Source organism: Anopheles funestus, chromosome 2RL (genome assembly GCF_943734845.2).
Source record: "Anopheles funestus chromosome 2RL, idAnoFuneDA-416_04, whole genome shotgun sequence".
In the NCBI taxonomy this organism is placed as follows: Eukaryota; Metazoa; Arthropoda; class Insecta; order Diptera; family Culicidae; genus Anopheles; species Anopheles funestus.
Window position 1 is genome coordinate 5799012 of NC_064598.1, and position 12775 is coordinate 5811786.

At 47.7% G+C, this 12775-nt stretch overlaps 2 protein-coding genes across 3 annotated transcripts; one reads left to right on the plus strand and one right to left on the minus strand.

Annotated features, from left to right (window-relative positions):
* Nucleotides 1-1681: 1681 nt before the first annotated feature.
* LOC125774829 (phosphoinositide 3-kinase adapter protein 1) lies at nt 1682-9186 on the minus strand. 2 transcript variants are annotated; one of them, XM_049445111.1, is made up of 10 exons: nt 8913-9186; nt 7742-8834; nt 7249-7564; nt 6982-7141; nt 6627-6687; nt 5384-5516; nt 4582-5219; nt 4104-4400; nt 3836-4026; nt 1682-3760 (listed from the first exon to the last, which is right to left on the minus strand). In XM_049445111.1, the coding sequence occupies exons 2-10, from the start codon at nt 7764-7766 to the stop codon at nt 1925-1927; spliced, it is 3657 nt and encodes a 1218-aa protein (XP_049301068.1). In that variant the 5' UTR covers nt 7767-8834; nt 8913-9186; the 3' UTR covers nt 1682-1924. The 2 variants fall into 2 exon arrangements, with proteins under 2 accessions (XP_049301068.1, XP_049301069.1); XM_049445112.1 differs by having other exon boundaries at nt 6982-7138; nt 7742-9186.
* A 728-nt stretch (nt 9187-9914) lies between these two features.
* Nucleotides 9915-11691, plus strand: LOC125774866 (methylthioribose-1-phosphate isomerase). Its single transcript, XM_049445221.1, has 5 exons — nt 9915-10240; nt 10307-10542; nt 10611-10760; nt 10817-10869; nt 10936-11691. Exons 1-5 carry the CDS (start codon nt 10109-10111, stop codon nt 11418-11420), a joined length of 1056 nt encoding a protein of 351 aa, XP_049301178.1. The 5' UTR covers nt 9915-10108; the 3' UTR covers nt 11421-11691.
* The last annotated feature ends 1084 nt before the right edge of the window (nt 11692-12775 follow it).

The following is a 12775-nucleotide window of genomic DNA, read 5'->3' on the forward strand; positions in this document are numbered from 1 at the left end:
AACTCCCAAAGATTAGAAATCACATTCTTCTGTCGGTTCCGAAAAATCACCGTACGAAAAATCATTTTGTCTTGCTGAAAAACGTCAATCAAACGACACGCGTTTGAAGATTTGCTAGGAACGACAGAAAAAAAAAACGCGAGGGAAGCAGAACAAACATCTCGTGAAAAATATTTTAATTTGACGAACCTTCAAACGCAGATGGGAAACATGGCGCAGCAATCAAGGAAGGAAAACATTATTAACATTCTTGCAGAGTAATTGAAAACAAAAGTTCAGTAAACCTGCTACTGAATGGCTTTAGCTGACTTGCCAAATGTCCAACCCTGCAACACCAACGGATAATTAAATCAATTACGTAAACCAAAGATGTACTTTCTACATAATAATACTGCAACGATGACCCATCAACGGTGCAACAATCGATGTCATTACGTGGCAGCTTACGGGCCACCAGAATACTAAGTACACTTGGCCTAACTATGGATGTGTATTCCATCACCGTCCTGAACTCCCATCCCAAAACTCCCCGCTATTTAAATATATCTTCTACTACAAAATGTAATCTAAATACGGCAGTCTTGAATGGAGACATCAAGCGCCACCACGTGCTCTTGGCTGTACCCCAGGAATCGTACCCTTGCACCGGTTGAACTATTGTACCAGGCTGCCGAGACAACACCGTAGAAGTAATTGATTTCCTTTGCCAAGCACACGACGACTGCTTCCCATCGCTCTTTCTTTCACGCTCGCATTTTCGTACCTATACGTACATAGTCACAGATGGTGCTGCTTCCGGCAGTCACCGAGACGCACGCTTCAGCTTGCATGACAATCTTCCATCAAACGGATATTAGCTAAGCTTTCACGGCATCACACCACCTCCCCCAACCGTGGCTCGACTCCATGGTGGTGTGGTGTGGAGTTCACCCACACGCAAAATGTGACACACATGACATCGACCCACGTTGAGCATTGTGGCAGGGGAAAAGTTGAGAGAAAAAAAATAACATGTTAGCTCTTTCTTGACGATAAATAAAACGTTAAGTACCATTGAAGACAAAGTCTAAATATATAATCCATATCCTTAACAGACGTTGGGAAAGATTAGGAATCGCTGTGGAACTTAATTTGTGGCGTTCTATTATTGAAGATTAAACGGAGAATCAACTGTTGGAATAGATTATGAGCTTTTCAGCTTCTTTTAGTAGCGAAAGCTCAAGAAATCTTAGCCTAACATTTATGGCATTTCTTCTCAGTTTGGATGAGATTTTGGATAGTTGGTCAAGAAATTAAAATCAACATCAAGGCTTGCCCCAGAAGTCCGTCTTAAACCCGAGAACTCCTTTTAGATAACCAAGTGGTAATCTCATTATCATAAGATCACCGATCTCCATTAAGTCTTGAATAGTTATCATTGCATAAATTGGCTGGTTGATCGAATACTTGGACTAGTTACTATTTACGCCGAGGAGAAGTTGAATTTCTTGAACTAAAATGTCTCTGAAATAATGCCACGAATTAAGTTAGAAATTCCTGATATCCTGGCATCTCTCCGGGTATTTCCTGCAAAACCAACCCACTGTGCGAACCATACACCGTGTCTTTAAACGTCGTTAAACTGAAACCATGATACGGTTAATAAGAAAACGAAGCTGTTAGGATCGACAAGCGCTACTAATGCCATTTCGGTACATACCGGTACACATCTTTCTTTATTGATACGTTTTGTTTTCTTCCCACTTTCCTCTGACTGACTGCAGCCGACCGACCGTACACCGAGTATGCCTATCATTTCTATTAACCTTTGGATATTTGGTGACGGTGACGATGAGACTGGAAACCTCACACCCAAAAACATTGCTGTCGGAACGCCCACAACCGCAGCCTATTAGTGCGCTGCTTGGTTTTAGACCGAACAGGCCTAGGTGACGCTTTCGACACTGTCGGCACTTTCGTTACACTCCATTATGGACTGGAAGGTGACGAGGTGCGGCGTACCGGTATCGCTCGGCGTTCGGCCAAGCTTTGGTCGTGTCGGTGTCGTCGTGACGCTACGCTCATCATCTTTGGTGTGCGCTCCGGATGCTGACGGTACGTTCATGTACTCAGCGGCACTCCCGTACACCGGCACATTCGAAGGATACATTACGTAGTGGGATTCTTGCTTCGCTCCGGCACCAGTCCACGAGCCCGCACTGCTGCCACTGCTACTGGTGCTATGGCTGCTGTGGTTGCTGTGGCTGCTGGCGGTACTGGAACAGCTACCGTTGCTGCAGCGATTGAGAGCGCCGACGAGCGTACCGCTACCCAACCGTACACCCCGCACCAGGTGCAATTCTTCGCTGATGGGCCGCGGTGACGGTGGTATCATGTAGTTTTCGTTTTCGGGCGTCCCCTTCGGCCAAGATTTGCTGTGCGAAAGCCGACGCTCGGTGCCGGGCTCCGTTGGTGTGTGTACCGCTCTGGACGATATCCGTCCGCTGCTCTGTTCGGAATTATCGCTTCCCATACTGTTCATACTGAGCGAGAGGCTTTGTGGTCGTACCACCGCGTACCCTCCATTACCACCGCCGGCCATCGAGAACTTAATCTCATCGCACACATCAGTGCCGGTAGGTTCGTTTGCCCCGGTGCCGTTACCTGCCACCGCTGCCGCTCCGTTCTCTGCCCGATGTTTGGATCCCGATTTGCCCGCCATGGTGGAGGGTTTCGTGCGCGAGAAGAAGCTTCTCATTCGCTCGAACGGTGTCGGACGCTTCAGTTTGTCCTTCAGCTCCTTCTGTATTTGCTCGTAATGTTCGCGCATTCGCTGCAGCTGGTCCTGCTTTTCGCGGAAGCTTTTCTGTACATCGTTGCGGTTTTTCCACAACGTTACCAGCTGCTCCACTTCCTGTATCGAGAATACGTTGTTCTTAAAGTCGGATATGATCTCCAGCAGCTCGTCGTCGACGCTGCGACCCTCGGAACTGGACGTGTTTCGGCGTCGCGGTAAGCCAGCCGTCGTTGTCCCGTACGTATCCTCGGTCGGTTCCTCTTTGCGGAAGCTTAGACGCACGTGTGATGCTGATTCGGGGCGTTCGGTTCGATCGACCACTTCCGGCACGTTGCAGTACGGGTGCACCGGAATGTTGGACGGTTGTATCATGTAATCGCCCATCGGTTCCGCTGTGGTTGGTAGGGGCGGTGGTGGTGGCGTTGGTGTGTGTTCGGAAGGCGTAAAGGGTGCGTTCGACGGTTGTAGCATATAGTCACCGCTGCCAACGCACTCCGCCGATGCGGTTGATCCGGCCTCACAGTTTTCCAACAGATCCGAACACTCATTGCTGAAGATGTCGTACTTGGAACGTTCGGATGATTCCATCGACCGCTGTGACCCATTGCAGCGTCTATCGGTGTCTCGGGCCACATCGAAATTGTGCTCATTTTCCCCACACACATCTTTCTCGTCCGGTCCAGGCGGTGTCAGTTCGGCCACCGGTCGATCATTCAAATAGTGTATGTTAGCAACACTAGCTCCGGTACCGTCCACCTGATCGGACCCGTTGGCAGAACTCATGTCGATGTAACCCTCCGCTTGTTTGAGTGCATGCACATGGGACATAATTTTCTCCGCGTCCGTTTTGTTCTGTGTGCGGACTGTGGGCATTGATGAACCACCGCCAGTAACAAACTGCTTCGGTTGTATCATTACCTGATCCGAACTGGCCCCACTAACGCCTTTGAAGTAGTGATACATCGTGGTAAGTTCGTTCATTTGCTGCAACAGATGTATGCATAATTGATTAACGTTAATATTTCCCCCAGAAAAACCTCGTACAATCTCACCGCTTACCGAGAAATTCTTCAATGCGCCCGAGATTTTATAGTGTCCAGCTACCTCCGCAATGTCCGACGGTGTCCTTCCACTGATATTGCGCATCTCGCAAGCAATCTCCCCACCGGGTGATTCGATCAGCTGCATGCAGAGTCGCTCCAGGCCCCATCGGGCGGCAAAGTGCAACAGTGTCGGATACTCTTCCGGATCTGTGGGAAAATGGCATCAGATCGAATGGGCAAACCGTGAGAAACAGTTCATTATCCCTGCCGTGGGAAATACCTACAGATGTCGCGATGGCAACCCATCCCAACTTCACCGCCTCCGCTACCGTAGTTGAGCAGGTTGTAGTTCGGTGGTACGTTTCGCAGGAAAGCCTTCAGCAGCAGCAGATCAAGCTTGTCCCGATCGTTCGTCGACAGACCGACCGACTGGCAGATTAACTCCATCGGTGCATCCTTCGACGACAGGATCTGCTCGAGCTCGCGCATCTGGCTCTCACACTTGAGTGGCCGACTGCCGAGATCGATGCTATTCTTCTCCAGCCGTATCTTAATCATCATCGATATCTCCATACAAACCTCTACGGTAGTGTGTATCAAGTGCACAAAAGAAGGGAAACAGAAAAAAGAAAAAACGCGTTAGTTTCCCATTCATCCATCAATTCATCCATATGGCACTTCCGTTCGTATTTCACCCTCACTGCGACGGATCAGGTTCGCCGAAGGTGAGAAACGGAGATAAGCTTCGAGAAAACCTCATACCTGGCACGCTAAACTGTATGGTGTAGGGATTGCGCCGCTTGATGTTCGTTATCTCGATCGTTTGGTCCGCCTTTTCCACCTTGATCTTTATCCAGTCCTCCTTCGTGAGTGGTTCGTGTAGGATCAGCAGGATCTTGCTCTGGCCGACCTTAACCTTGCGCGGAAACAGCACAAACGACTCGTGGGAACGGTGTCCGTTGCCTGTGTTTCCTATCGCGCCGACCATACTACCAGCTGGCCCGGTAGGTGAGGTGGGCGTCTTCGGTTCCGTACCGGATGGCGTGCGCTGCAGGACCGTCTGTTGTCGTAGCGCCTTGCCGAGAATGTCGGTAGCAATGCCGAGCAGCTCGCTCACGAACGCCGTATCCTTTTCGCGCACCGGACAGGTCCGCCAGCGGTTGTAGCCCGGTAGGGCGCTCTTTGCGAACTCGTTCACTGTGCATTCGGACACGTCTAGCAGCATGCCAAGGACCCGGTTTGGTGTGAGCAGTGCATTCAGCTTCGTGTGAAGCAGGGATGGGGAAAGTCCCATCAGAGCCGGACATACGACCACGATCTGTAGCTTCGTGGATTCACACTGCTGTATCACATGTGTTGATTGCTGTATGACATCCTCGTCTAGTTTGATGTGCAGGAATCTGTCCGATAAGCCAGAAGGAAACCAGTGGATTAATGTTTTACACACCCATCCAAACGATCGAGCTGATGTTTTCTTGGAGAGACTTCATGTCTAATGTCTAATGTCTATTGCCGTATTTAAACAACAAAATGTTTTTCCATCAATGACGCATAATGTACTCACTTGAACGGGAGCCTTCCTCGCTGTTTGGTGATCTTGTCGAAGCACACCTTCAGATGGTTCACCCACAGCATGCCATGTTCGCTATGGCGCGCCGTCACGAACAGCACGTCCATTGCAGCCGCCAGCAGCGTTCCTGAATGCCAAACAAATTGTCGAAACAGAGAACAGATCCAATATTACACGGCCGAATGTTTTGATACACTTCACTAGCAAAAGGAGGAAAAGCAGCAGCACAAGATGCCCTACACGACACGGTGGTGTGCTAGCACTAATAAACGCTAGCACTCGCGCTGGAGCGAAAACCCCCGGCGGAACCTGTCACTGCACAGTGCGTTCAGCCGACCGAATGCAGCTCCGGAACGAGCTCGCGATCGAGCGGATGAAGCTGATCGCTGTTAAAAAAGCACGATCGTCTTCTTCGTCACCATCATCATCATCAGCCTTGCCGCGGGCAGACAGGCAGATCGCGGCACTGTGAGGAGGTATTGTTTAATGTGTTTGTTTTCCGGTCGTTTGTGTGTACAGTGCACGCATAAACCACACCGGGCTGGCAGCGTGGCGCGGTAGCACGAGCGCGTCCGTTCCGCCGTTGTTCCGCCAGGGAGAAGGAACGTGATCAAAATAAAGAAAGAAAGAAAGGAAAAAAATGGCCAATCGCGTCTCCACGGTGGAGGCAAATTTGAATGCATGACGTGGTGTAGTGATGTTCTCGGCATCAACCAACTTCGTTCGATGGGAAGGAAAGGCATCCTCCTTTAGAGGGGATGGGAATTAAATGCGTTTTTTTTTCGGACTTGTTACGGGTGAGAGTGGATGACTCTTAGGAGGAAGATTGCAAAGGCGGGAGTGGACCCTTGGTGGGTAATTAGGAAGGAATGGGGCAACATTAGAACGGGTCATAGAACGTTTCCTGGAGTGGTAACGATGAAGGAATGACACGCGATACCTCGCGCGCTCGCTTCTAGTCGATGATTTGTGTGCACAGTTTTAATATGGCCACAAGAGTTTATACACGCGGAAATAGACATCAAAAAACCTCTCCATAAGCGTAAGAACGTTCAACGCTAGGAGGAAGTACGCGTACCATAAACGGAACGAGATGAACGCAACTGCTTTCGGACGTTCTCTCTCTCTCTGGTTTGTTTTTTTTCCCCGACTCGGCAAGACAAGACCGTTGTGGCCGTTATGGTAAGCGTTTCTTTTTCTGATGCTTCCTTAGCTCCAGCGGGAGCATCGCACTTACCGGAATCGGATGTGTTCCCAGCAGGCTGACAGGGTGCTTTCGGGGCCGGAGCGTTGGGCACCTGCAAGTAGTAAACATCGTGTCCAAAAGCGGCATTTAGTTTGATTGTACACGTTCGCTGGGTTGGGTTGGGTGAAGGTGAAGGTGGCAAGGGGGTGGAAATGGAGTTTTGTGATGATGGAAAAGCGGAAACAAAGCATAGAAGGACTTTTAACTGAACTGATGCAACCCAATCTGCTAGTTGTTGTGGTGAAAAAGTGTGTGTGGTGAAAAATAGCGGAAGCGATTCTAGTGGATGGGAAACGTAGGAGACAGAGAGGAAACAGAACAGATCAACGCAGCACCAAACACTTACCTCATCGATGGAGGTTTCATTTTTCATCATCAGTTCGCGGCCGCCATTGTGCTCCAAATGCTGCTGATGCTGTTGCGTCGGCTGTAGCTGTAGGCGATGATGAGTCGACGTCCCGAAGGAATGTCGGCGCCGCTCCGGCAACGTCCCCGACCGTCCGCTACTGTCGGCCGTGTGTGTGTGTATGTTTTTTTGGAATGTTTACAAAGTGCTTTCGATTAGCGCAAAGTGGAACAAGCGACGCCAACGAACACAAACGCGGACACTTACGCAAATGGTAGTGACAGCTCCGGTGGGGATGTGGCCGTCAGCATGGGACGTGATGCTCCATCCTCCAGGATCGGTCCGTCCGTGCATGACGCACTGTTGCTCCGGTAGCGAAAGATCGTGTTGGAACCGCGGACGGGCGGAGGCGAATCTGCGTACTCCGTACTCCCTACTCGACCGTCCGCTATTGTGGCGGTGCGTTTCAGCTTCGAGTAGGTCACCAGACGCTTTAGGTGGTAGAATCGGTGCTTCTTTTGCTCCACCTCCGGCGGTTCACCCGGACCGGACGCGGCATCTTCGTTAAAGTAGTTTGGATTATCTGTCCACAAGTAGACGAGCGCGGGGGGGGAGGCGTACAGTATGGGAAGATACAAAGCGAGGTAGAATCAATTGAAAAATCGGACTTGAGGATAATCATACAATCATGGAGGGTTCTGAGATGAAGAACGCCCCAGAAATGGAAAACATTGGAGCCCCTTGGCCACTCTTTGCTCACCTGAACACAGCGGTAGTGGATCCATTTGTTTTGTTAGTACACTTATTTCAGGGATTCTCTACTCCCGAACGGCTACGGAATCTTCACCACAAACCGTTGATCGCGATCACAAAGAAAATCGATCAGTGGAAGGAACGAAAACAAAAACCACGTTACACCACACAAACCTTTGGCTGCATCCTGTTACAAAAGTTCAACGCATTGCGAGAAACCATTATCTGAAATCTAGCCTCGGTATGGCAAGATGCGTTGCAACAATTTGCATGTTGCACTCACTCACAAACACACACACACACACACACAACCAAACGTCTCCACTATCGGAATGTGAGCGGAAGGAAGCGAATAATGCTCCGGAATTGCTATTGATCGATGCCCAGAGGAAAAACGCGACTGCACTTTTGTCGTCGCATCCAAGCAATCCGGTTCAAATCTCGCCTAGCGTTTGTTTATTTGCTCTATGCGCCTCTCTCTCACTCTTTCTTTCTCTTCGCTTCTCTTACTTTCTCTGTATATTTCGTTTCTTTTTTTTTGGTTACTGCGAATCGTTGAGCACACGAAAGGGATTTTCATCACTATTTTGGTGAAAAGATGCAACAAATCATTTCGCACCACAATCGAAATCGGACAATACCTAGATACACCCACTAAACAAGCACTAAAACACTTTTCACACAACCCCCAGATAGAATCGTCTTTTCTCTCCAGCATCAGCGGTGCGCAACCTCGCGAAAACGTGTCGTACTCGATCGTCTGGCTTCTCTCGACTAGCGCGCGCAGCAAAAGAGGCAGCACACAACCCGGCACACAAACGTTCAACGGTGAGACGGCGAGCATCTGATCGAATTATCTAATCTAAACTAAACTCGTCCTCGTCGTCTCGCATCCCGCATCGCAAAGGCGAACAACAACAACAAGAGAGACATGCCGGGTCGTTCATCATCACGCGCGCATCGCCAGTAGTCACCGCGCAATGCGTTTTTACACGACGTGTAATGTTTACATGCAGCTGTCCCGCTCACTCATCTACGATGCTGCCCTTTTCGGTATGCGCTGTTGCCTTCCTTGTCGCTCCGTCACGATCCTATGCGCTCTGTGGGATTTGGTTATATTTCAAGTACTGTTTTCTCGGTTTTCGGTTCTTTGCGTTGCTTTTTTCCTTTTTACTCACTTGCTATTGCGTTCCTTTTCCTTCCCATTCCTTCTCCTAAGGGCCCGGTTGCGCTGGGCTGGTTTCGTTTGCGCTTCTTCCGCCTGCTGCGTGAACGAAAGCGTGTTTTTATTGACATGCGCATCGCATCGCCCTCATGCACATCCCACATGCGCATACGCATATTGTGAGCGTATGTTATTTGCCCGCTTTGCCTGGCTGTTTTCGAACGCAGGAGGCTTCGAAGTTTGTCGAACCGTCGATGCTGCTGGCTTCCAGCAATGGAGCAAAGCGTAGGCCCGGGGTTTGGCAAACGCGTAGGCAGCTAGCCCATTTGCCAGTCACACAGACACAGCGCGTCTGGTGTGCATGTGCTGGACCGTGCAGTGAAAGGGAAAGAGTAAAAAGAACCGCCATGTGAGAAAGGGTCCCATAAGCCACGCACGCCATACATGTTGCGCATCCCTGATGGATGTGGAATATCCGATGTAAATAAAAAAAGGCATTCACCGATACGGTTCCTCCAGCGTTTGACAATATTACGGAGGAAAAGGTTCTGTATGCTTAAGCACAATCTTTTATCAAGCTGGAGAATTAAATTGTTCAATATTCATGCCAGGTTTGGGGACCGGAAGTAAAGCACCCTTTTCTTGTGTTTGTATTTATGCAAGATAACGATCGGTTGGAAGGGACAAACACGTTTCTTTCATTGCCCTTGGCGTATCTTTTTTTTAACAGAATCGACGAGTTCTAGCATAACAAACCTCAGCACCGAAAAGTTATGATTTCGGTTATGTTTTGCATATGTAGCATACAAGTTGTACCGAACTGGTTTGAAGTGTGTACAACATTGCGTACTAGTGGCAATCAGAAAAACGCGCGAATACATACCAAAAAAGGCAAAAGTAAACCCATTTTTGTAATAATTAAGACGGAATTTCTTTCCGGTATGGATAAACGTTAAAGAAAATTGCTAATTGTTTCAATAATAAAAACAAAACAACGTTTTATTGCTGTTCGTATCTGTATCATCGATGATGGGTTCAGAAGCGCTGACCAGCAGCTGTCAAATCGGAAACGTCACAAAGCCGCGCGCAAATGTAAACAATCAGTTGTGATAAGAACGAGGGCTAAAATTCACGTTTTCCCGATTATTCTATACTTCCACTAACTTCTAGATAACAAGTTTTGCTTCAGTAATTGTTTCTCGTTGAATAATGACCCTTGAAGCAATCAAGTATAAAGCTGGCCAGCTTCAAATACTCGACCAGCTTCTGTTGCCCGGAGAATCGAAGTACATTCCTATTGCCGGTGTTAAGGATGGTTGGAGTGCGATTCATAAGATGCAGGTACGTTGCAGCAAGTGTAATGCAACCAAGCAGTGTAAAGGAATGATTCCTCCCTTTTCCGTACAGGTCAGAGGTGCACCAGCCATTGCCATCGTTGGATGTTTATCGCTCGTGGTAGAGATTTACGATAAACAGTACGTCACGAAGGTTGAGCTCGAGCAGGAAGTAAGCAAACATCTGCAATATCTCGTCACGTCACGACCGACGGCAGTCAACCTGAAGCTGGCAGCTGATGATGTGAAGGGTCTGGTTGAAAGTTTCTTGGCCAATGAAACGGTTAATGTTGATGGAATGAAGCAAGAGTGAGATACTGTTTTGCAAGTAGGGAAGAAGATCTCAGGCTAATCTGTAACATATTTTATGTTTTTAGGGTTATCAAGTCAATTGAATGTATGTTGGAGAAGGATATCAGCGATAATCGTGCCATTGGCGACAATGGTGCCAATGTTCTGTTGAAAGGAATAGATAGGCCATTGAATTTGCTAACCCACTGCAACACTGGCTCGCTAGCTACCGCTGGGTAAGCTATAGAATCTTTACAATCGAACAATCAATACTGAAAGCATACATTTTTAGTTACGGGACTGCTCTAGGCGTTATACGGAGTGTAAATGAAAGGAATCTCCTCGGTCAGTATAGCGAAAATGACAATGAAAAGAAACACTAAGGTTTAACTTATTTTTAATTCGTTCTAGAACACGTGTTCTGTACTGAAACGCGACCGTACAACCAAGGCGCTCGCCTGACAGCCTATGAACTTGTGCACGATAAACTCCCAGCTACCCTAGTCACGGACAGCATGGTAGCCGCCCTACTGAACAGCCGAACAATCGATGCCATCATCGTCGGTGCGGATCGTGTCGCGGCGAATGGTGATACAGCGAACAAAATTGGCACGTATCAGATGGCTGTTGTGGCAAAACATCACGGTGTGCCGTTTTACGTGGCCGCTCCGTTCACCTCGATCGATGTCGCTATTGTAGACGGATCGCACATTAAAATTGAAGAACGTCCGGAACACGAGCTAACGCACATCGGTGGGCAGAGGATTGCTGCACCCGGAATTGGGTGCTGGAATCCGGCATTTGACGTTACGCCGGCCGAACTGATAACGGGCATTATCACCGAGCGCGGTGTTCTGAAACCGAGCGAACTGGCCGAAAAGGTCAGACAGAAATGAATGAACCGTTCGTGTTGCGGTCCGGCAACGTTATTTACGCAAGAATCGTTTTGTTTTATTGCGGGTACGGTAATGTACCGAGAAAGAGAGAGAATTTACTAGCTTGTTAGAAAAATAAACTAATACATTCAGAAGTTGAATAAGGGAATTATGCTTTTTTTTGCTAATGAGATAACATTAACCCAAACATGCAAGAGGTTGAGAGCATGAATCACGTTGTGCGTAAAAAGTGGCTGCGTACTTACGAATGTTAGTTGACAGTTATTTTTGAAAAACGTTCACGTTTGTTATGCTGCCGCTGCTTTTGTAGATCAGAGTAATAAAACTGATGTACCATCATCAGTGTGATACAAAGGAAAACACTACGTAGGACACTCATACGGAGTCATATATCTGCAACCATATGACAGTGAAAGGAGCGGCGCATTTTAGATCGATTTCAGTAACGTCGAAGTGTACTAGCATAAAGCTTGGCTGCTTTTATGTGCCATATTCGTATCATACTTGTTGTCCTTTTTGTTCAGATACAGAGTTCATACCCTTCACATTGGAACAAAATGTAGCATACCTCGTCGAACCAGGTCTTAGCATCTATTGTTCATTGATAAACACATGGTTAGATCACATATATAGCAAGACTACAGGTTAACTATTTGAAACAATACATTCCTAACGACTATTGCTGACTTCTTGGCGCTCTTCGCTAACTATTCACAAAACACTACTAAACATAACGTACTCGGCTCTCAATCACTAATGCTAATTGTGCAAGATAGCACATTCTTATGCCTGATGGTTGCAATACTACATCGACTTGTCCATCGAGCTATTAATGGTTCAGCTTGTTTTCCAATTATCGTAACAATCGGTAAAGGCTTCTGTGCTACAGTTGAGAGATAAACTTGTGTGCTTAATTACCACGATACTGCCAATGTCTGTGCGCGACACCCGGTGTGAGGGCATTTCCTTATCACGCTCGTTATCGCATGCGTTACCGAGCGTTCCGAAAAAGCCCTTCAACAACCTATTTGCCCTAAGCCGGTCTACACATCCGTGGAACCGTGGAAGGGGTGAAGATTAGTGATGAACCGCGAATGCCTGAAGATTTATGGAGTTGAAAACGGTTGCTTTTTATTTAAATTAGATAAACGTTAATGTACATTTTGAGAAGTAATGCTTTGAGGTCATTTATTTCAAGAACTTTTTTTGATAAAAAGTATGATTCTAATTTAAATATTGGGAAAAAAGTCTTGTCGTGTGACCAGTAATAACAGTATCAAATCATGGCCAATAAATGCTGCAAGCGCGTACCAGGTCTTATTTAAAGACGAAAGCAATCATATGATGGTCGGAAA

Excerpts from the sequence above, each read along its gene's own strand:
- LOC125774829 (XM_049445111.1), bottom strand. The coding sequence starts at position 7,766 with ATGGATCCACTACCGCTGTGTTCAG. Across the intron at positions 7,565-7,741 it reads TCCACTACCGCTGTGTTCAG|ATAATCCAAACTACTTTAAC; the intron begins GTGAGCAAAGAG and ends ACTTGTGGACAG. Across the intron at positions 5,517-6,626 it reads TGGGAACACATCCGATTCCG|GAACGCTGCTGGCGGCTGCA; the intron begins GTAAGTGCGATG and ends TTTGGCATTCAG.
- LOC125774866 (XM_049445221.1), top strand. The coding sequence starts at position 10,109 with ATGACCCTTGAAGCAATCAAGTATAAAGCTGGCCAGCTTCAAATACTC. Across the intron at positions 10,241-10,306 it reads GTGCGATTCATAAGATGCAG|GTCAGAGGTGCACCAGCCAT; the intron begins GTACGTTGCAGC and ends TTTTCCGTACAG. Across the intron at positions 10,543-10,610 it reads GTTGATGGAATGAAGCAAGA|GGTTATCAAGTCAATTGAAT; the intron begins GTGAGATACTGT and ends TTATGTTTTTAG.